Source organism: Schistocerca nitens, chromosome 4 (genome assembly GCF_023898315.1).
Source record: "Schistocerca nitens isolate TAMUIC-IGC-003100 chromosome 4, iqSchNite1.1, whole genome shotgun sequence".
NCBI lineage: Eukaryota > Metazoa > Arthropoda > Insecta > Orthoptera > Acrididae > Schistocerca > Schistocerca nitens.
Genome location: NC_064617.1, coordinates 138,285,680 through 138,311,099, shown reverse-complemented (window position 1 = coordinate 138,311,099; position 25,420 = coordinate 138,285,680). Strand labels below are relative to the sequence as shown.

At 41.0% G+C, this 25,420-nt stretch overlaps 1 protein-coding gene across 1 annotated transcript in view; it reads right to left on the bottom strand.

Annotated features, from left to right (window-relative positions):
* LOC126251798 (39S ribosomal protein L52, mitochondrial) overlaps positions 1–25,420 on the bottom strand; it is a 50,644-nt gene that overhangs the window by 5,735 nt on the left and 19,489 nt on the right. The window contains exon 3 of the mRNA XM_049952433.1: positions 8,890–9,022. Within this exon, the coding sequence (XP_049808390.1) occupies positions 8,890–9,022 (133 nt within the window). The remainder of the gene's footprint in view (positions 1–8,889; positions 9,023–25,420) is intronic.

Sequence of the window (25,420 nt, the reverse complement as noted above, 5' to 3'; positions counted from 1 at the left end):
AACTCCAAACTGTATCATCCACTGAAACTTCCAGGCAGATTACAACTGTGTGCTGGACCAACACTCAAACTCGGGACCTTTGCCTTTCACAGATGAGGTACTGGTGGAACTGAAGCTATGAGGGCATGTCATGAGTCATGCTTGGGTAGGTCAGATGGTAGAGCACTTGGCCGTGAAAGACGAAGGTCCCAGATTCGAGTCTCGGTCTGGCACACAGTTTTAATCTGCCAGGAAGTTTCATATCAAAGCACACTCCACTGCAGAGTGAAAATTTCATTCTGTATCATCCACTATGAGACAAAGAACCATTAATAAATCTAGCATAACTTGTGTTGCCTAGAAGATTTTTTTTTTTAATTGCAAGAACATTTCTCAATGAAGACGTACTCTGAAGGATGAAAGAAACTGGTATAGACATGCGTATTCAAGTACAGATATATGTAAACAGGCAGAACACAGTGCTGCAGTCAGCAAAACCTATATAAGACAACAAGTGTCGTGTGCAGTTCTTAGATCAGTTACTGCTGCTACAATGGTACGTTATCAAGATTTAAGTGACTTTGAATGTGGTGTTATGGGCTGTGCATGAGCGATGGGACACAGCATCTCCAAGGTAGTGATGAAGTGGAGATTTTCCTGTACAACCATTTCACAAATGTACCGTGAATATCAGGAATCCAGTAAAACATCAAATCTCCAACATTGCTGTGACCAGAAAAAGATCCTGCAAGAATGGGACCAACGACAACTGAAGAGAATTGTTCAACGTGACAGAAGTGAAACCCTGTCTAAAATTGCTGCTGATTCCAATGCTGGGCCATTAACAAGTGTCAGCGTGCGAACCATTCAACGAAACATCATCGATATGGGCTTTCGAAGCTGAAGGCCCACTCGTGTACCCTTGATGACTGCATGACACAAAACTTTACCAACTTGCCTGGGGCCTGTGAACACCGATGTTGGACTGTTGATGACTGGAAAGATGTTGCCTGGTTGGACAAGTCTCGCTTCAAATTGTATTGAGTGGATGGACATGTACGGGTATGGAAACAACCTCATGAATCCATGGATCCTGCATGTCAGCAGGGGACTGTTCAAGCTGGTGGAGACTCTGTAATGGTGTGGGATATGTGCAGTTGGAGTGATGTGGAACCCGTAATACATCTAGATATGACTCTGACAGGTGACATGTATGTAAGCATCCTGTCTGATCACCTGGATGCATTCATGTCCAACGTGCATTCCAATGGACTTGGGCAATTCCAGCATGGCAATGTGATACCCTACATGTCCACAATTGCTACAGAGTCACTCTGGTACACTCTTCTGAATTTAAACACTTGTGCTGACCACCAAACCTCCCTGACATCAGTATTATTGAGCATATCTGGGATGCATTGCAACATGCTGTTCAGAGGAGATATTCACCCCCTCGTACTCTTAGACATTTATGGACAGCCCTGCTGGATTCATGGCATCAATTCCCTCCAGCACTATTTCAAACATTAGTGAGTCCATAGCACGTCATTTCACGGCACTTCTGCATGCTCACAGGGGCCCTACACGATATTAGGTAGATGTAACAGTTTCATTGACTCTTCAGTGTAAATTACTACAGCCAGGACAGAATTTTGGCAGCAAAGAAGGATCCCAAGCAATCACATGCAGACTGGGCTGCTGACCTACACAGATTAAGTAGGAATTGCAATTTTACATGTCTGTGTGGTCAGAATTATGTGGACACTCTAATCAGGGATGTGATAGCACATTTAACTCTGATGTGAAATGCAGGGACTACTAATTGAGGTAATCACATCCATCCTCAAAGGAATGTAAGTGGATAGCTCAAGCCTATGAAACTGGCAACATGGGCCAGAGTTTATTTATGATGGAGAAAGGTACTGCGACAGTCAGCTCTCTAACAACAGTCACACAGTATGTCATGCCATCTCTGGCGAGGGCCCCACCTGCCCCACAGCCCTGATGACCTCATAAACAACCACACCAGTGACAGGCCACATCAGCAGTGGAGCCATATCCATCTGTAAATACTGTTTAATTTACCACACATTGTAATAAAACTTGCTATGGTGAAACAAATGTACTAACAGATCTTGGATCATATGAAATGACCCCTTCCCAAGTTGGAGACTCAATATCCAGAAATCCACTACCATATAGCTATACAAAAATTTATAAATGTTAACATACATAAACACTTAGTGTAATTATGATGATGATTATGGACTTCTTAAAAAGAAAAGTAATGATAAAAAATTATTTTTGCTTTATTTTTGAAATGTATATCACAAAGATAATTTTGCACAAGTAGATCAATATACGATAGTATTTTCTTTGTTACATGTTGTAAGAGGTAAATCTTTGTCTTTGGGCAGTTAGTAATGCGAGTTTGAAGTACGAGGACAGAGTGCAAGTTATGTGTGTTGTGTTGGCATCATGGTTGATGTGGACTTCTACTGTGAAGTGAAATGATTGAAAATATATGTGTTCAACACCAAAAAGTCCACCAGCATTCATATATTTAACAAAATGAAGTCGAGCACCCTCTTGACCAGTATAAAAAGTTAAATTTCAGAATGGACTCTGAGCGTACAACTTACAACAAAGAAGAAGAAGAAAAGATGAGTCTTAAGAAAACTGTTAATGCAAATTCTAGCATTATTTCCTCTCTCTGCAGTGTGTCACTATCTCAGCATGCAAAGTGCTGTGAAAATGTGACCTGCCACCCAGATTATTAAATTACTTCAAAATTACTAAATCAGCTTTGGCTAAAGGGGGTGGTGACAGTCAGAACATGCAACACGTGCCCTCATTGTGTGCAACATACCAAAGGCTTGGCGAACAAAAGGACTCTCGCAAGCTAATAGAGATACTAGCTCTGTATTATGAATAGGATGAAAGAATGAATGATGAGATAAAAGAAATTATTCACAGAGTTAAAGGACAGGGAAAGTTAATTGTAATGGGTGACTGGTATTCTGTAGCAGGAAGAGGAAGACAAGGAAAAATGGTAGGGGAATATGTACTAGGGAAAAAGAAGAAGTCACCTGGTAGAATTCTGCATACAGCATAATTTAGTCATTGTCACTGCTTTGGTTTTTTAAGGATCACGAAATACCTTTTATACCTGAAAGAGATCTAGAGACACTTGATGATTTCAGACTGATAATATAATGCTAAGACAGAGATTTCAGAACAAGATTTTAAACTGTAAGACTTTTCCAGGGGCAGATGGGGATTCTGACCACAATTTATTGGTTATCAGTTGTAGATTAAAACTGAAGAAATTGCAAAAAGGTGGCAAATTAAGGAGACAGGATCTGAATAAGCTGGAATAACTACAGTTTGAGTTTCAAACACAGCATTACACCATGACTGACTGAAACGGGAAAAAGAATACAGTAGAAAATAAATGGATAGCTCTGAGAGATGAAATAGTGAAAGCAGCAGAGGATCAAATAGGTAAAAAAGCAGTGCCTAGTAGGAATCCTTGGCTATTACAAGAGATACTGAATTTAATTGATGAAAGGAGAAAATATAAAAATGCAGCAAAAGAAGCTGGTGAAAGGGGATAGAAATGTCTAAAAAATAAGACTGACAGAAAGTGTACAATGGTTAAGAAGGAGTGACTAGAGTACAAATGTAAATCTATAGAAGCCTGTACATCTTGGCGAAAGATACTGCCTATGGGGAAGTTAAAGAGGCCTTTGGAGAAACAAGAAGCCAATTCATGAACATCAAGAGCACAGCTGGAAAACCAATATCAAGCGAAGCAGTGAAAGCTGAAAGGGAGAAAGTATATATAGAGGGGCTATACAAGTGCAATGAACTTGAGAAGCCAGTATTTTAGAAAGGGCAGAAGAAAGATAAGACAGCAGATATAATACTGTGGAAATAATTTGACAAACTAATGAAAGATCTTACTCAAAACAAGGTACTTGAAGCAGACTACATGCCTTCATAATTATTGAGATGCTTTGGAGAGCCAGTCGTGAGAAAATCATTCCACCTGGTGTGCAAAATATAAGAAACAGGCAAAACACCATCAAACACCATGAAAAATGTAATAAGAAAAAAAAAGGTGGTGGCAGGAGTGAATATTACAGAACTATCAGTTTAATAAGTCATGACTCCAAAATACTGACAAGAATTATTTACAGAAGAATGGAAAAACTGGTAGAAACTAACCTTGGGGATTGTCAGAATGGGTTCTGGAGAAATTTTTGAACATGCAAGACAATACTGATACTATGACTTATCTTAGAAGATAGGTTGACAAAAGTCAAACCTATGTTTATAGCGTTTGTAGATTTGGAGAAATCTTTTGACAATATTGACTTTAGTACATTCTTTTGAATTTCTGAAGGTAGCAGAAACCAGACAGCAGTTGTAAGAGTCAAGGGGCATGAAATGAAGGCAATGGTTGGGAAGGGAGTGAGACACAGCTGCAGCCAATCCCCAATGTTATTCAGTCCACTCATTGAAAAGCTGTAAAAGAAAGCAAGGAGAAATTTGGAAAGGAAGTTAATGCTTACAGAGAAGAAATAAAATGTCATTGCAATTCTGTCAGAAGCAATAAAGCACTTGGAAGAGAAATGGAATGGAATGGACAGTATCTTGAAAGGAGTATATACCATGAACATTAACAAAAACAAAACAAGGTCAAATTAAATCAGATGATGCTGAGGGAATTAGATTAGGAAATATGGCAATAAAACTGTACATGAGTTTTTGCAGTTTGGGCAGTAAAATAATTTATGATGACTGAAGTAAAAAGGATATAAAATGCAGAATGGCAATGGCAAAAGAAGCATTTCTGAAGAAGAGAAATTTGTTAACATTGAATATAAATGTAAGTGTTAGGAAGTCTTTCCTGTAGGCATTACCTGGAGTGCATATTTGTATGGAAGAGCAACAACGCCAATAAACAACTCACACTAGAAAAAAAATAGAAGCTTTTGGAATGTAGTGCTACAGAGGAATGCTAATGATCAGATGGGTATATCACATGACTACTGAGGAGGTACTAAATAGTATTGGGGAGAAAATAAATTTTTGGCATAATTTGACTAAAATAAGGAATCAGTTGACTGGACATATTCTGGGACATCAAGGAATCGTCCGTTTAGTATTGGAGGAAACTGGGAGTGAGGGGGGGGGGGGGGGGGGGGGGCGGTAAAATACACATAGGGAGACCAATAGAGGAGTACATAAAGTATGTTCAAATGGATGTGGATTGCAATAGCTATTCAGAGATAAGAGGCATGCACAGTATATACAGTCTTTGGACTGAAGAAGTACACAACAACAACAATGCACATACATCCCAACCTAAGGAAGTGTACCAAGTGAGATAAATCTACAAAAGTGCATACTTTTCACGGTGGAAATAAGAAAATGTAACCTTTTTGGAACAGACTTTTTCACCCTTTCGGATTTATAATCCACAAAAAGCGAAAGGATTAAAATGATCTTTTTTGCAAGTGTTCTTTCAGTCAACTGCCAGTGACAGATTTGGGATTCACCCTCTCAGCAAATGGACTGAATAAGCAGAAGATTATGTCACAGCCGCCACCTACAAGGAAGTGATGTCCAATTACGGCACTAGCACACCCTGCGATCTTCTAGTAACTTGCATGGCCACAACACTGTCTGAAACTTGTAGCCTGGTGGAGCAGTTCAATGGCTGCCCATCACCCCATCCTCTCAGATGTTTTGCATCTACCAATGGTGCATGTCATCACTGAGGCTTCTCCTTTCAAGGTGGCACCCTACTCTGAGCCCACAAGCCTGGACACCCTGAGGTGGCAGTGTGAACTCTGTCTACTACAGGCCCACGATGTATCCTGTGACATCCGCCCACAGACTTCTCCAGTGCCATCAAAACCAATTTTGCCTCAGTCATTCTGGGCAGCAGCCACCTGCTTCTCCTCCAATCCTGTGGAGACTCTAGCATTTCCCACTGAGCCTCATCCCACTTCTGTGATGCCAGTGAATGTTGATCCACAGCCTTCCTCTTTGTGGCTCATCTGGACCACACACCACATGGGTGAAGGGAAACAGTGGGGGAGGAGGGGGGGGGGGGGTTTAGTGATGCTACCCAACTTCACCATGGAAACCGATTAACTGGTACAACATGACTACTGACCACTCTAGTGCCATTACTCAGATAGAAATGATCCTCAGTTGTGGCCTCTGATGGAATCATGCCAGACTCCATCATATAAACCACCACAGGGTTAGTCTCACACTCTTCTCTGTATGTTATGATGTGAGCTGTGAATTGCATGCCATAAAAGTCATTGTACTGGCTACAGTATTATTGGACTCTATTTGTAACATAAAAAACTTTGATACAGCTTGGACTGGACTTTACATGGGAATACCGACTTAAGACATTTCCAGGGGCAGATGTGGACTCTGACCACAATCTATTGGTTAGGAACTGTAGATTAAAACTGAAGAAACTGCAAAAAGGTGGGAATTTAAGGAGATGAGACCTGGATAAACTGACTAAACCAGAGGTTGTACAGAGTTTCAGGGAGAGCATAAGGGAACAATTTACAGGAATGGGGGAAAGAAACACAGTAGAAGAAGAATGGGTAGCTTTGAGGGATGAAGTAGTGAAGGCAGCAGAGGATCAAGTAGGTAAAAAGATAAGGGCTAGTAGAAATCCTTGGGTAACAGAAGAAATATTGAATTTAATTGATGAAAGGAGAAAATATAAAAAATTCAGTAAATGAAGCAGGCAAAAAGGAATACAAACATCTCACAAATGAGATTGACAGGAAGTGCAAAATGGCTAGGAAGTGCAAAATGGCTAAGCAGGGATGGCTAGAGGACAAATGTAAGGATGTAGAGGCTTATCTCACTAGGGGTAAGATAGATACTGCCTACAGGAAAATTAAAGAGACCTTTGGAGAAAAGAGAACCACTTGTATGAATATCAAGAGCTCAGATGGAAACCCAGTTCTAACCAAAGAGGGAAAGCAGAAAGGTGGAAGGAGTATATAGAGGGTCTATACAAGGGCGATGTACTTGAGGACAATATTATGGAAATGGAAGAGGATGTAGATGAAGATGAAATGGGATATATGATACTGCGTGAAGAGTTTGACAGAGCACTGAAAGACCTGAGTCGAAACAAGGCCTCGGGAGTAGACAACATTCCATTAGAACTACTGACAGCATTGGGAGAGCCAGTCCTGACAAAACTCTACCATCCGGTGAGCAAGATGTATGAGACAAGCGAAAAAAGAATATAATAATTCCAATCCCAAAGAAAGCAGGTGTTGACAGTTGTGAAAATTACTGAACTATTAGTTTAATAAGTCACAGCTGCAAAATACTAACACGAATTCTTTACAGAGGAATGGAAAAACTGGTAGAAACCGACCTCAGGGAAGATCAGTTTAGATTTCGTAGAAATATTAGAACACGTGAGGCAATACTGACTCTACGACTTATCTTAGAAGATAGATTAAGGAAAGGCAAACCTACGTTTCTAGCATTTGTAGACTTAGAGAAAGCTTTTGACAATGTTGACTGGAATACCCTCTTTCAAATTCTGAAGGTGGCAGGGGTAAAATGAAGGGAGCGAAAGGCTATTTACAATTTGTATAGAAACCAAATGGCAGTTATAAGACTTGAGGGGCATGAAAGGGAAGCAGTGGTTGGGAAGGGAGTGAGACAGGGTTGTAGCCTCTCCCCAATGTTATTCAATCTGTATATTGAGCAAGCAGTAAAGGAAACAAAAGAAAAATTTGGAGTAGGTATTAAAATCCATGCGGAAGAAATAAAAACTTTGAGGTTCACCGATGACATTGTAATTCTGTCAGAGACAGCAAAGGACTTGGAAGAGCAGTAGAACGGAATGGACAGTGTCTTGAAAGGAGGATATAAGATGAACATCAACAAAAGCAAAACGAGGATAATGGAATGTAGTCGAATTAAGTTGGGTGATGCTGCGGGAATTAGATTAGGAAATGAGACACTTAAAGTAGTAAAGGAGTTTTGCTATTTGGGGAGCAAACTAACTGATGATGGTCGAAGTAGAGAGGATATAAAATGTACACTGATAATGGTAAGGAAAGCGTTTCTGAAGAAGAGAAATTTGATAACATCAAGTATAGATTTAAGTGTCAGGAAGTTGTTTCCGAAAGTATTTGTATGGAGTGTAGCCACGTATGGAAGTGAAACATGGACGATAAATAGTTTGGACAAGAAGAGAATAGAAGCTTTCGAAATGTGGTGCTACAGAAGAATACTGAAGATTAGATGGGTAGATCACATAACTAATGAGGAGGTACTGAATAGGATTGGGGAGAAGAGGAGTTTGTGACACAATTTGATTAGAAGAAGGGATCAATTGGTAGGACATGTTCTGAGGCATCAAGGGATCACAAATTTAGTATTAGAGGGCAGCGTGGAGGGTAAAAATCGTAGAGGGAGACCAACAGATGAATACACTAAGAATATTCATAAGGATGTAGGTTGCAGTAGGTACTGGGAGATGAAGAAGCTTGCACAGGATAGAGCAGCATGGAGAGCTGCATCAAACCATTCTCTGGACTGAAGACCACCACAACAACAACAGACTCAAGATAGCATGCGCCGTTTCCGAATAGTATCTTGCATATGTATCACTTCCTGGGAATGAACTCCATTTCTAGTGTGAATAGATTGCCTTTTTACAAAAATAACAGCATCCACAAGAGTATCAAACACATTCAGAAAAATAAGAGAAGTCAAGGTGCTTCTTTTGCCAGACCTGATACTCAGATTTCCTTGTCGTAAAAACTCTGTTTCTGGACTGTGAGGATGGAAACAAGTTCTCTAAAATAGACTTAAGTTTATACTTTTACTGACCGCATATTCACGTTGTTTAAGTAGTCGCTTCTTCTGCCTTACACCCAGTGGAGTTGTTCTTCCATCAAGGAATGTGTAGTCGGGAGAGTTGATTAATGAGAGCTCTTTATTTGGATTTTCAGGTAATCCATTTCTGAAAGCAAAATAGAATGTTTCCACCTCATTCAGAACTGAAAACTGAAAAATGGTAGTAATATAAACACAGCATGGATATGGATTTAGCTACAAAACTATACAACTGGATGGAAATTTTAACAGGAATATCTAAGCTTCAAATGAAAAAAGTATCACTAAAACTATTCTTTCCATCAATGTTATTTTGCTGAGTTGAAAACATGAATGTAACATACAAAATCAAGTTACCAAGTTATGACTGCACTGTCAGTCGCATGGAGAGAAAAATGTTACTGAGACAGAAACAAATGTTGACAGGAAAAACTCATGGTTAGAAATAAATTATAGTATTTGTGAACTTATCACTATTTTTATACATTAAAAAATCTGCTGTTCAGTTATTAGGACTGATATAGAACAGAATTGAGTTATTTGTTATCTGAGAAGCCAATACATAATGAAATCTCATGTATTAGGTAACAGAGTGATTTGAAAAGAAATGTCGAAATTCAGAGCAAGTATCTATGCAAGCTATTGTACTATCAGCAGAAAATCAAAATGGATACATAGGATAAGAAAACTGTGAAACAGAAAGCAGTAATTATGGAAAATATAGATCAAGGACATCAAATGAATGTCAGATCAGGAACCAATACTGGGACAAGAAGAAGTGAAAAAAAGGAAGAGGACGATACTGGTGCACATGATGGCTGTCAAAATTATCAGATATCTTATCATGGTGTGTCTACCAAAAACTGTTGTACGTACAAGACTTATTTCAACAGCTCCTGAAGGCAATAGAAACAAAAACTGACATCCTGAAATCATAAATAAGATATACTGTAAATACTGTCTCTTAAAAACAAAGTTGGAACCATTAAAAAAAGTAAATGAAAACAGGCCTAGATTTCTTGAAAGCAACCAATAAATCTTTAAAAGAGGGTCTTAGAGCCTTGAAAATTACTTAGGATTCAAAATAGCACCAGGTGAGAATGAACGAAATTAAAATACTCAAAAGTGAATTTACGGAAGGCATTGATTCTTCTGTGAGTGAACTGCAATTCAGAAATTAGTGAATACGGTAGTAAACAAAACAGAGTAAAATATTAATCAAAAAGTAGACAGAAGAAATAGCAAATGCACTTTCAAGAATTCCTGGAGGGCAGAAGGCACTCATGAGAGTCATTAAATGAAAATTGTGTAAGTACTTGAGTATGTGGATAGGCTACTTCATATACCACTGTCACTCCCCGCCCCCCCCCCCCCTCGGTAACCCACCGCGTGAGTTCATATTTCTATTCAACATTACCTTCCTGGTCTTTTCAAGACATATATGTACGAAGAAGTAGTTATTGGTTGACTTTCTAGGAATGCATGCATTCAGAATTTCAACAGTAAACTACACTATGAGGCACAACAGTACCCTTGTGGCATCTGGCAATGGAGCTGTATAAGCATCTCTCTGACACTTTCATGCTTCTTACACAAACTTGGGATTAAATGCACTGTTCTTCTTTGTCTCTTCTTTCATTCCACTATCAATACTACCTTTTAATGGTCCCAGATAGAGAAGTAATACTCAAGTATCACTTGAATGAGGGTTTTGTAAGCTACCTCCTTTTTGGGTGGACTACACTTCCTGAAGATTCTTTCAATGAATCTCAGTGACAACTGCCTTTCCTACGATCAGTTTTTTCTTGTTTTTCCATACATACCACAAGTGTATTATCCTCGTAGTCATGCACACAGAGAAACATTTATTCATACAAAGAGATGTTTATATGTGAGTGTAGCTCCAAGAAAAATGCACAAACTAAAAATAAAAAATGGGGGCTCACGAGACGAAATGCAGGCAATGATTAAGGAAAATGCATGGGGGAAGTAGGAGGTCAGCAATGAAATGTTAGTAAGTGATGTGACATCTTCACTTCAGTGATGACAGAAAAGAATAATAGAATAAGAAGTAAAGATCGATTAGAAGAAGAGAAGAAAGTGATAAGTGGGCAGAATAATGCAAATAAAGCACAACACTAGACACAAAGGAAATGGGGGGAGACAGAAAACAAGATTGATTAGAAGAGAACAAAGTGGTAAGTGCACAGAATAATGCAAATAAAGCACAATAACAAACACAAAGGAAATGGGGAAGACAGAAAACACCAAGAAAAAATAGAGGGGGGAGGGGGGGGGGGGCGGGGGTGAAAGAAAGGAGAGCCATTTTTGGAGGAGAAGAATAAATGATAAAATTAATAAAAGCAAAATAAGATTAAATTAAAAAAAAAACATGAAGTATGTTAAAGAGAGGGAGGGGAGGGATTAGGATACCATTGTTCACTATGCAGGCATAATGAGACCATATGAAAGTTCTAGAGAACTGTAGATTTTTTGGCCTAAATAAAGCAGCAGCCACGAGAAATATTCAATGAACAGTCTACAAAGATTAATAATCAGGATGGAACAAAGAGACAAGTAGATTAGCTGATAAATTTAAAGACAACAATTCCCATGAAACAGCCTCGGAACTTCTGAAATGCTGGACCATGCCAGGAAATATAAACGTGTGGAAACTTTCAAGAGTATCAACTTAACCCATTTCAGTGAGAAAGCCTAGTCTCTCAGTCATGAACTGGTCTCTTCACCAATGTCATCAAATAAGTGTGCAGCAGTTAATGTTGAATTCATAGAAAACACCCCTGTCCCAACTTTCAGAACAACAACAGGTAAAAAATTCAGCATAAGAACCTGCCTGTCCCAAGTTTACTTTTGCCACATGCATGAACTGCCTCAAGGTTCAGTTCTCCCTTTTACGCTTTCAACTTACTTACCCACACAGTTGCCAGAAAAAGTATCACAAGTTTATACACTACTGACCATTAAAATTGCTACACCACGAAGATGACGTGCTACAGATGCGAAATTTAACCGACAGGAAGAAGATGCTGTGATATGCAAATCATTAGCTTTTCAAAGCATTCACACAAGGTTGGCGCCAGTGGCAACACCTACAATGTGCTGACTTGAGGAAAGTTTCCAACCGATTTCTCATACACAAACAGCAGTTGACAGGGGTTGCCTGGTGAAATGTTGTTGTGATGACTCATGTAAGGAGGAGAAATGCGTACCATGATGTTCCCGACTTTGATAAAGGTCGGATTGTAGCCTGTCGTGATTGCGGTTTATCGTATCGCGACATTGCTGCTCGCATTGGTCAAGATCCAATGACTATGAAGTATAGAATCGGTGGGTTCAGGAGGGTAATATGGAACGCCTTGCTGGATCCCAACGGCCTCGTATCACTAGCAGGCGAGATGACAGGCATCTTATCCGCACAGCTGTAACAGATCGTGCAGCCACGTCTCAATCCCTGAGTGAACAGATGGAGATGTTTGCACGACAACAACCATCTGCACGAACAGTTTGACGACATTTGCAGCAGCATGCACTATCAACTCGGAGACCATGGCTGCGGTTACCCTTGACACTGCATCACAGACAGGAGCGCCTGCGAGGGTGTACTCAACGATGAACCTAGGAGCATGAATGGCAAAACGTCATTTTTTCAGATGAATTCAGGTTCTGTTTACAGCATCATGATGGTCGCATCGGTGTTTGGCGACACCACGGTGAACGCACATTGGAAGCGTGTATTCGTCATCGCCATACTGGTGTATCACCCAGCGTGATGGTATGGGGTGCCATTGGTTACACGTCTCAGTCACCTCTTGTTCGCATTGACGGCACTTTGAACAGTGTACGTTACATTTCAGATGTGTTATGACCCGTGGCTCTACCCTTCATTCGATCCCTGTGAAACCCTACATTTCAGCAGGATAATGCACTACTGCATGTTGCAGGTCCTGTACAGGCCTTTCTGGATACAGAAAATGTTCGACTGCTGCCCTGGCCAGCACATTCTCCAGATCTCTCACCAATTGAAAATGTCTGGTCAATGGCAGCCGAGCAATTGGTTCGTCATAATACGCCAGTCACTACTCTTGATGAACTGTGGTATCGTGTTGAAGCTGCATGGGCAGCTGTACCTGAACACACCATCCAAGCTCTGTTTGACTCAATACCCAGGCGTATCAAGGCCGTTATTACGGCCAGAGGTGGTTGTTCTGGGTACTGATTTCTCATGATCTATGTACCCAAATTGCGTGAAAATGTAATCACATGTCAGTTCTAGTATAATATATTTGTCCAATGAATACCCATTTATCATCTGCATTTCTTCTTGGTGTAGAAATTTTAATGGCCAGTTGTGTATATGTCTCAGAGCGAAAGCAACTATGATTGGCAACCTGTGTGTAATGGATAAGTATTTCAGTAGATGGATGTTCAAACCAAAACCTCCAAGAGTCAGAAGCGCCGGCATTCCACTTGAGCAGCAGATATGCAAACTGCTGTCTGCAGCTGATATTGCGATGATATATTACATCACAACAGCACTTCAAAGTGTCTCAGGACCACTTTGCTTAGTTCACTTACGTAAACACACCAGGTGTAAAAGTGAAAAGCTGCCATAATTTATTTCAGAGTCTAATTGGAACTTCATGGGTAGCTGATGTATATACTCTGAGAATGACAGCATTGGCCTTAGCTGCTTCATCTGTACTGTTCAACTGGCTGCCTCAATATTTCCCACATGCACCTAATGAATGTTCAACTCACAAGCAGTGCACATTTTATTTGGTGTGCTTCTGCCTAGATGACAGTTTCACACCTCCCAATGCTGAGCAATATCACACAGGAAGAAACAAGCTTTCACTCAATTACGGACAATGAAGTGGCTGCCAGGCGCCCACTTGCATCAGCGAATGGCTGGTAACTAGGCCACCTCTGCTGACAACTGAAGGAGTAACTGACTTCAACTAGGCAGGGACCTTAGCTCCATCAGCTTCTGATTATAAATGTATCAAATATGTTAAGATGAAGTTTGACTAGCTGCAGGCTCTGTCTGAGAGCACTTTAACACCCTTCCCAATGCTGTAGCACTACACTGGTGGTGCCAACAGAGAATAATCTAATGAACCCATTTTTATACTGGGTAGCTAAAAGGCCAGCCAGGCATCAGACTTTTATTGGCTATCTTCACCAGTAGTGATACCTGGAGGCACAGTGACCAATATCCATGTGTTGCTGTCACAAGTGGTGTCAGAGTTTGGATGTCAGCAGTGTCAGCCTGTTGACAGTCACGTCAATGGCTGGCCTGTGCCTGGTCACCATAGAACAAAATTTGATAACAGGAAGGCAGTTTCTTCAGCAGCAACCAAGCACTAGACTTCACTGCATTCTAATGAGTAAGTGGTACCTTAGGCATATTGTAACCACTTGTGGATTCCTTATTTTCTTTGTTCAGGCTTTCGTGTGTACCTGTTTCCCTTTCCAAAATAGTTTCCCATGGCAAGAATGCCGTTGGGTACTGCAGGTGAGATGGTGACTACCCACAACATAGTTCAACATTTATTGGCAGAGGATGCACAGTTGTGAGCAGATAATCTTGCTACACATTAAGAGTTAGAAAGATCAAGTCAAGAGTGAAGTGTGGGAGTTCCCCCCCTCCCTCCTGTGTTTCCTCACCTGCCTTAGGTTCCAGTGCTCCCAGATTAATTACTCCCTCTCTGGTAAATCAGAGGAGGATGTGATAGCATTCCTTGTAACCTTACAAACAACCACAACTTTGAACAGCTGGGACTAGGAGCCATTACTCAGTGTGGGTTTTCTGTGACTAGCAGGACACGAAAGGACATTTGTAATGATTTATTAGAAGTTATGAGAAGCTTGTACTTTGAAGGCTCTATTGAATATTCTGTTGGAACCCTCTTAGGGGAAAATACAGTGAGGTATTATTACCAGCAGCTTACTGGCATTATCCAAAGGTGTAGGAAACAACAGATGAACTTGTGGAGAGAATCAGGAACTTGAATATTAATATTTATGAGCTAATGGACAGTAATAGTTCATAAAGGACCCTCATTCACGATGCAGAACAGATGGCACTGAACATGTTCTTATGGAGCTTGCCAGTGGAAATCCTCTGTGAATGTTGTATGACTGTGACAGCCTTGGAAGATATTATTGTGGTAAAAACGCCTGTACGAAAGGAGGGGAATATTCAGTATATATAAGACAAGTTACCAGTTTGGGTGGTCCGGTCACACTCAATGTGACTGCAGAGATTCTCAATGTAGCAGTAGTTGAGGTACTGGAAGAGAAAATGCCATAGGCAATCTTCACAAAGGCAAGGCAGTAGAACATGAGGAGGGTTTCACACTAACATTCCATTGTCAAACAGAAACAGGAACACGGAAGACACAGCATGGCATTCTCTGGAAATGTAAACATGAGAAATCCATATGCAGACTCAAGGTTAGGTTACTGTGTGATTGGTGAATTGAGGGGGGCAGCTAGACAGTGGATTCTGGTGTCTGCAATATGTCAGATGGTACTTGGAGAGGGGATACATTTGTCACATAAAAACTTACGTGGAGCAGTAGAAAGTCAAGTGAATTTTCTTTGTTCAGAATGGGTTACATTCTGGGTAGGAATGTGCACTCTGCAGGCTTGGATGAAAGCACTTCCCTAATTGCCAGTAGCTACATTTTTGAGCTTGAGATTTCCTAGTTACACAACATATTAAATTCAATCTAAAATGGCATACAGGGAAGATAAGATGGGATATTTTTCTGTGTTGGTAATATTTTTCTGCATTGGTACACTGTTGAAAGCACCAAACCAACACACAGTAAATCCCTACACCAGTGAAAACCAATTAGACCATGTGCATAATCCTTTATAGTCCCCTCACATGATAGGATATCACAAGGTATACTGGAGGTAGTGTGAATGAATTTCAGAGCTGAGTTCTCAGTTAATACGTGGTTGAATCAGATATACACAGGAATTTTTCTAAGCAGATAGGCAGTTTCTTGAACCTGTTTTCATGAAATGAATGTGGCAGTAACAGCAGATAGTTGTGCACGAATGCTTTGACAGCACTGTCATTGTCAAATCTGTGTCAAAAATGGCTCCGAGCACTATGGGACTCAACTGCTGTGGTCATCAGTCCCCTAGAACTCAGAACTACTTAAACCTAACTAACCTAAGGACATCACACACATCCATGCCCGAGGCAGGATTCGAACCTGCGACCGTAGCAGTCGCACGGTTCCGGACTGCGCGCCTAGAACCGTGAGACCACCGCGGCCGGCAAATCTGTGTCCTCCAACTGCTTACTTTAGTGGTCCACACAAATGAAAATCGCAGGGTGATAAGTTCAGACTGTAGGCAGGACATTCTAATGTGGTCCTGTGGACAGAAAGTTTCTAGCTTTGACAGGTACATGTAACCACTTTTCATTGCAGTTCACAGTCCAGTGCTGTTCGGTTTGGTAGCATGTCAGTGGCCATTTGTATACTTCGAGATGATGAAATTTGTGCTCTGTTGTGAGAAGACAAGGCACTCAGCTTGTGGACATTTTCCAAAATCCGAGGTTGTCAGGAATGTTTGACTGACCACTACCGTAGCTTACGCCAACCCACAGTAGCAATTTCAGCAGCTGTTATTCGGTGATCATATTCAACAAGCTGTCTAACAATGTGAATAATCTCTTCAGTCATGATGGTCCTCTGATGGTGGTAAACTGCATTCTCAACTATTGCTGGGCCTCATAAAAACTGTTTGTGCCATGCATACATTTGAGTCTGAACTGTGTTGCAGGCCTTTTCAAAATTTTGAATGGTTTAACATCCTCTACTGTGTGAAACTTGATTATAGTTCATTGTACAACAGATGATGGTAGCTCCTGCTCTGACATTACAACTCTGACTAAAGAAACAAGACAATGTTCTTGCTGTGGAGAATAATCTTTGAAAATGAAAGCAACAATAAAGAAAGATTGCACAATTCTCCATTTACAGTATGGCACACAAAACAAAAACTCTTTATTTATATTTGATTCATCCTCATACATTTTGTGTGGTGAATAGTTAACCTGGAAATAAGGAGTTTGGTCTCGCTGGTTTAGGCACCAGGGGATATTGTATGTGCAAATAAGGGATATGTTTGTTCTTTTTGCATTTATTCCAGTTATAGACCACATTTTACACCACATTGTTTATTATGTCTATAACGACCATCTTCAGACATGAGGACAAAAAAATTTTAATACTCAGATCTGAAGAGTATCATCATAGAGTGTAATTAGTAATTTTATGTAAGATATTGTGGTCTGTAACTGGAATAAATATGAAATAGCCATTCCTAGACCACTGCGAATTTTTACTGTGAACAAATAGCAACTAATAAAAAAGCCTTGTGGCGTTTGTTAGCACAGCTAAACTTAGCACAACAAAGGAGAAACCACAACATGATGTATTGACAGCAAACAGGAGGTAGTGGACAGAGGAATGTATCATGGAACCCTGAGCCAGGACAACTGCCAATTGAGAAGCATGGAAAGAAAAAGTGTTCCATATAAGAGTCACTGATGGGCAAGAAATGATGAAGTTATTAGAGGCATTATATAACCCTCCCATACCATTAACAGCCAATCCAGGTATGCCACAACAGATTCCCACTGGAAATAAATTATCAGCGTACCAGAGATAGTATCCGATTCTGCACTTCCTCCAGCCAGCAATGGAAGAATTATTAGACCAACAGCTCAATTATGTAGTCACAGAAGAGAATACCAACACTTTGGGGCCTCTCAAGTGCAGATGGAAGCTGGCCAGTGCTACTAGTTTATGATGGCCTTGAGAGGTGGATTCCATTAGTTAGAAGTATCACAAGAGGATTGACTCCAGTCCTTGTTTACTGTTCCCTAGTGGCATCAACAGAACCACAAAATACCATTTGGATTAAAGAACATACCATTGACACCTCTGCATCAGCTGGATGGGATTCCAAGATGCTAAAATCAAGGCAGCATATTGTGTACTTGGATGAAATCATTATGTTTTTGAATGACGTTGAGAATATGTGATGCAATCACAAAATATGATGAGTTAACTGAAAATAGTGTGCTTGACAACGAATAGGGAAAAATGCCATTTTGTGCTACTTCAAGTCCACTATTTAGGTCATACCTGTATTACTGGCCAAGGTAGTGTGCAAATGGAATCCTGGCTTGTGGTGATATCCATACATGAAACATCAGTGTGCTACCTCTATTATAGAAAAATAATTGCAATTCTTCTTAGCAGTGGCAAACTTCTATCGGAAATCAGTGCCTGTATTTGTGGGAATAGTGATATCCTTCACCTATCTTCTTAAAAAGGGGGCAGGGGGGGGGGGGTGAGTTCTACCGAACCTTGGAGTAAGAAGAAGCCCTGAGTATTGAAGGACTTGATCGTAACTAGAGTACCAAAATCTGATACCAGCAATCACATCCTAGAATGCATCTTGAGTCAAAAACCTGAGTGGACAGAATGGTGCACCCAACTGCTGATGGCTCCAAGTTGATGAAAGAACCCAAAATAATTATGCTACAATGGAAAGAGAGATATTAGAGACATTAAGTGTAACCTATGGCATCACCTAATTATGATGCTACATATACAGTAAGCTTTTTAAGGTGGGGAATGATCCGTATAAACATCTGGAACAGTCAATGTACTGTCATGCCAGCCAGTTTGTGCAATAAAGTTTTGAGGCAGCCCCATGGGGCGATACTGGTGGGGCATGGACGGTAGAATGTTATGGACCAGTGGATTGTGGAACATCACTGTTGAAGTATCCATAAACAAAAACTGGAGCAATACAAAGGAACTGATTGCCTTGTATGCAAAGAGCAGGGCCCAGCTCGAGTGAACACCTTTTCTAAGGTTCAAGATGATTGGTTCAGATACAATAATGCCTTCTGAGTGAACACCATCACGAAATCGCTGTGTCCTTACAATTACTGACCATTTCTCGCAGTAGCTTATGATAGTTATCAACTGGCTGTTTAAATTTGGTACACTTGAGTCACCTATAACAGGTCAAGGATCTAACTTATTGTCAGTATTTATGAAGCAATTGTGCTGACTCCTACAATCCAGAAATTATGCACTAGTGAGCTCCAGCAGGGAACGGAAGAGCCAAGTGGGTTCGTGGAATGATAGGCAGAATGTTAAGTCACTAAGTAAACAACTACCATAATTATTCGTGCAAGTTGTTGCCATATATTGTAACAACATTAAATCCAAAGTTCAAGAAAGGACAGGACTCACTTTATGAAGTAGTGCACAGGCAACAAATACCCTCATTTTCTGACTATGACAAACCACCTCCAGGGGAATATATTTCATCCATGCAAAAAATGCTCTCGTCTTTTGAGCCAGTGCTACCATCCTCAGGAGAAGGCATTCCACCTGCTTATAATTTTGCAAAAAGAATAAGAGCAGTTCAAAGATTGACCAAGAAGGCAAACATTAAGGCTTTAGAGCAAAGGGTGGGAACAATGTGGGGTAAGCTCACACTATCAAAATTTCACACTTGCCTATGGGTGACACTAGTAAATATATTTGATAAGTTCAAGATACAGAAATTCATCACAAGATATAAGGGTCTGTATAAAGTAGATGAAATGACATCATCTGTAAATAATAAACTTCAGCAGTATATATTGTGTATGTACATCATGTCTGGCCATCTAGGGATGCCGAGGAAGCACATCGGCTGTGTCAAGCAGCTATAGTAAAGAAAAGGTAACTTGTTGTCTCCTTTTAGTTCGCATAGCAATCACCAACTCCAATGAATTACATGCAGCTGTGACTGTAGAGTCTTGACACCACTCACATGTCTTGAAGTCCAATATGAGTGGTGTGTGTTTCACCCCTTTGTGGTCATGTTGGGAACACTGCATCAATATATGCTAATACATACAGAATACCATGTTCAGAGCACAAAATACAAGAAAGGAAAGCTCCTACAGTGATGACAGCTGCTGAGCCTGTTTGTTGCCATTCAAATTGAATCACATTATACCTCTCGAAGCTAATTCATACCACACCAGGGAATGCAAGCATATTAACACAGGTGTTGAGGATAAAACTAGTAATAACTTCCTAAACAGTCTGAATACTTTTGGCTTGGCACAAATGATAAACACTGCTGTGAGGGTGTCAGCTTCAATTTTAGACCATTTACTTACAGATACTGACAGGAAAAATTGTAAAGCATTTATAATAGATCTTGGCATTTTGGATCATTAATGCAAGATAATGAAGCTAAAGATAAGCTTGGTAAAGTTTACAAAACTGCAAGCCTATAGAAGTATTTTTTTGGTACATAAGATATGCATTTGTTATAGAGCATTGGCAAATCAAACCTGGGATGAAATGTACGTGGAAAACAATTTAGACGCTAAGGTCTCTAGAGTCTGCACATTATTTAAATCAATTTTTGAGAAGACATTTCCACAACTAGCTGCTTTTCTCTCCAAGCTGTTCAATTTTGGAACACAGCCTGCAACCAGCTTACATTAAGAAGCGGTGACATTTGAATATCATTTTGCAGGACAATGCTCGGGCATATATAGCACAACTGTGACTGATTTGTCATACTCCCTGGACTTCAGCCCTTGTGAATTCAGCATGATCCCTAAACTGAAGGAAGCCTTTCACGGCACTCAGTTCAGAACTGTTACAGAGATTCATCAGGCAACAGACTAGGGCTACTAAGAGTATCCTATGACTTTCATATTTCTGGCAACAGGTGAATACTTTGACAGTAAAACTTTGAAAACTGTATCTGTTTTTTATAAGTTGTAATAAACAGTTACCACTATTAAAGTTCCAGCCATCATAACTGAATTAATCAAGAAAGTGAAACTAATAAATTACACAAATAAATACAACCTTTTTACAGAAGCACAGCACAGTTTCAAGTGTGGGAGAAGTACAATATCAGCCATTACAGGATGACTGTGTTACATGCATTTTCTCGGGCTTGTCCACGGCTTTTGACATTTTTGACAACAAAATACTATGAAGCAAGCTAGAAGTGCTAAGAATAGGAAGAAGAGCAAATGATGATTCCAGTCTTATTTAGAAAACAGGGTGCAAAAGTTGGAAGTAGTTTTCACACCTGCTGAAGATAAATTTTTAGTAAAACAATTGTCACACATGAAACATATAAATACAGGTGTTACTCAGTGTAGTGCATCGGGTTCAATTCTCTTCTTAATCTATATCAGTGACTTTCCAGACATTAAAAAACATTGAGGAAAAGTTCTATTTTCCAATTTCAGCAACGATATAATCACTGATAAAACACCAGAACTCCTGTTACAGAAAGCAAATGAAACCCTCAAGGATGTTTATGAATGGGAAGTACGTAGTAGCTTAACCTTGAACATAAAGAAAACAAATAGTATGCACTTCAGCATAAAGAGGTGAAAAACTCCGTCACATGAAGCATAAATGAGAAATATATATACAAGTAACAAACAAAAAGTTTTTAGGGATGGTAAAAGAAAAATACTGATGTCAGCTGCATTAGGGCACTGAAATATTTCAGTGGTGACAAGTGAAAGTTTGTGCTGGACTGGGGCTCAAACCTGGATTTACCAATTTACATTGGTGGTCGCCTTAACCGCTTCAACTATCCAAGCACGTTTCACGTCCAGCTCGAATTCTCAACTTGACACACACTATTTCCGTTGTGCAACCCTGGCGCCCCAGTTTTTAGGGATGAATGCTGATTGTCAGCTAACATGGAATGAACACACAAAGATACTGTGAAAAGAATGCCACAGCATGTTATGCTCTTAGGGGTTAGTGTCAGTTTGTAACACTCCACGTCTTGTGACAACATACTCTGCCTACATACACTCAATTCTTAGCTATGGGCTTACTTTCTGTGGATGAAGCCAAAAAACATGGACACAGTTTTCCAACTGCGAAAAAAGGTCCCAAGAATAAAAACTGGATGTAGTATTTGGGCTCATCATAAAGAACTATTTAAAAGATTGGACATCCTCACTGCACCAAGTGAGTACATACATCAATCTGTCTGAATATCAGGGAAAACCTTACTAAATCCTTCACTAATAGTTCTACACATAATCACAGAACAACAACCAGTTTTTAATCACATTTTCCCAGGAGAAACAAACAAAAAACACAAAACAGCTTCCCTCATCAGGGGATAAAATTATATAATAAAAATTGTCAAATGAAATGAAAATGGTTACTAAAATACACCTGTTTAAAAAGGCAGCTAAACCATTCTTCATAAATAATGTGTAGCACACAATTAAAGTTTACTTAGTTGACTTAGAGAAATGGGTAGTAATGAAAGGGGATAGCTACAACACCTATTCACATTTTAATACATTGTTTACTACCTTCATAAAGAAATTATGTGTCAGGGTGTAAAATGCTTGATTGTAAGATTTCCTGACTTCAATTATTCAGGTGTACTGAGGTTCATAGTTGAATACGGTGGGAATGGAGTCTGGAGCAGCTCAGCAGAACTGGATCAGTTTAGGGCAGTTACTGCAACATGTACAGCAACAGAGATACAAAGTATCAACACCAGGTTATTGTTCTGGGTACCACCACCTCAGCAACTGCCATGAGTCTGCTTGTTGCTGATGCCACTTACTATTGCTAAAAATGGTAAATATTTCAAATCTGTGCCCCATCATCCTTTGATTGCCAGACACTAGCTGCCAGTTTCAGCCAGCACAAGTACAACAATACTGGTAGGGCTGTGAGTTCTGTGCTATCTAATGCCAATAGCAGGCTGGTTGGCTCTGACATACCTAGGTCTGATGGTCTTTCTGCAAGAAATAAACTTAGCTCACATGTCCCAGCATGGTACATATGAGTTTCAAGCAACACCATATAACCGCATAAGTTCTGCAGCTGTCATCACCTTATGAGATTTTCTGTCTCAGGCTATAAGTCAAGTATGTGGTGTGCACATATTTGTGCAGTGTTCCATACAATGTCTGGCAAGGGTGTTCATGTAGTACTCATATTAGCATTCTAGATAGGCAAGTGGTATCCAGATCCACACCCACATCACATGCCGTTCATTTCCATAACTACAGTTACTATGTCATAGAAAGTTTATTTTCCAAAGCTGCAAGAAACTACAGGGACCAATAAGCTCCTTTGTATATACAAGAATTGTTCCTGAGGCAGTGATAGGACTACTTTCAACTTCTCAACATAATGGATTACTTCTTGCAGCAGAGAAATCTGCATTGGACAACACAGCCCGCTGCATGTAATGCCTTCTAGATTTTGGCCCAGTTGAGCTCCAGGGGCCTGCCAATTATTACAGGTGAGGGACGGTAATGTGGATGTACTGTTAGGACGGCCTTTCATCTACCCAGTAGGTGAAAGGGGGTTTGGAAATTTTTTCTCCAGTGACGACACCTGAGTAATACTACAGCATCACAAGGATGGTAGGTGCCACCAGCCAGACCCTACAAGCAAACACCAGCACAGCTTCAGTAAAGGTGGATGTTATCTTTCTTATCAAAAGTTGGTGGAGTTAAGGTCCCTGCCAGATTGGAGCCAGGTATTCATTCCCCACATTATAAGTTGACAGCAGCCGTGACAGAGAGGACAGTGACACTGACATAGCAGAAGTTCATACAGATGGCATGTCCAGGAATCAAAGTGGTGGTTGTTGCTGATCACATGACAGTTCCCACACCATCTTTCATGCAAGATGATGCCAGGCAGCCACTTCCACAAGAACAAAACACAACCATACCTCTCCCCAATACCCAATATAACTCAACAACATTCTACAACCCAACTGCAATCTTATCAATCACCCTGGTGAACCACTATGAGCCTATTCACCAGTGCTTTCAATTAAACTGTAGTGGTCATCTCCAACCCAACAATGTATTTTGCAAGTCAGACATCAGATACTACTCTTTCAAATTTCAATGCTCCTTGCGCCACACGGCACAAACTGAACTGCATGAGATGTGGGTAACAAGAACTGCTGCTATGTTCCTTTTGCATACCACTTGACTGCCTATGTTTTCTTATTGTAACTGTTATTGCACATATTGCAATTGTTACTGCGCCAGAACTGTGCTGAGACTGACCCACTTCATCAAATGTTAAATATAGGAAACATGGTACTGGCTTGAGTCACATTGTACAGAATACTCAGTGACTGGGTATTAGACAGAGATAACCTTATTTCAGAGCAAGATTTGAGAATGTTGTAGCTCCGGAGGAGTAATCTAATGAGATGTTTGAGGCCTGAGTGGCACTGGATAATGAAGTAAGTGCTTCCAATTTTCTGGTAATCAGAGCTATGGTGACTGAAATGAGGGGGCGGATTCAATCCAAGATATCCACATGTGGGCCAGATGCAGGAGAAGAAAGCTGGTTGAGAGTAGTGGTATAGCTATTGAAAAATTTGCTGTTGGAGCAAATACACTCCTGGAAATGGAAAAAAGAACACATTGACACCGGTGTGTCAGACCCACCATACTTGCTCCGGACACTGCGAGAGGGCTGTACAAGCAATGATCACACGCACAGCACAGCGGACACACCAGGAACCGCGGTGTTGGCCGTCGAATGGCGCTAGCTGCGCAGCATTTGTGCACCGCCGCCGTCAGTGTCAGCCAGTTTGCCGTGGCATACGGAGCTCCATCGCAGTCTTTAACACTGGTAGCATGCCGCGACAGCGTGGACGTGAACCGTATGTGCAGTTGACGGACTTTGAGCGAGGGCGTATAGTGGGCATGCGGGAGGCCGGGTGGACGTACCGCCGAATTGCTCAACACGTGGGGCGTGAGGTCTCCACAGTACATCGATGTTGTCGCCAGTGGTCGGCGGAAGGTGCACGTGCCCGCCGACCTGGGACCGGACCGCAGCGACGCACGGATGCACGCCAAGACCATAGGATCCTACGCAGTGCCGTAGGGGACCGCACCGCCACTTCCCAGCAAATTAGGGACACTGTTGCTCCTGGGGTATCGGCGAGGACCATTCGCAACCGTCTCCATGAAGCTGGGCTACGGTCCCGCACACCGTTAGGCCGTCTTCCGCTCACGCCCCAACATCATGCAGCCCGCCTCCAGTGGTGTCGCGACAGGCGTGAATGGAGGGACGAATGGAGACGTGTCGTCTTCAGCGATGAGAGTCGCTTCTGCCTTGGCGCCAATGATGGTCGTATGCGTGTTTGGCGCCGTGCAGGTGAGCGCCACAATCAGGACTGCATACGACCGAGGCACACAGGGCCAAGCGATCTCCTACACTGGCCGTACACCACTGGTGATCGTCGAGGGGACACTGAATAGTGCACGGTACATCCAAACCATCATCGAACCCATCGTTCTACCATTCCTAGACCGGCAAGGGAACTTGCTGTTCCAACAGGACAATGCACGTCCGCATGTAACCCGTGCCACCCAACGTGCTCTAGAAGGTGTAAGTCAACTACC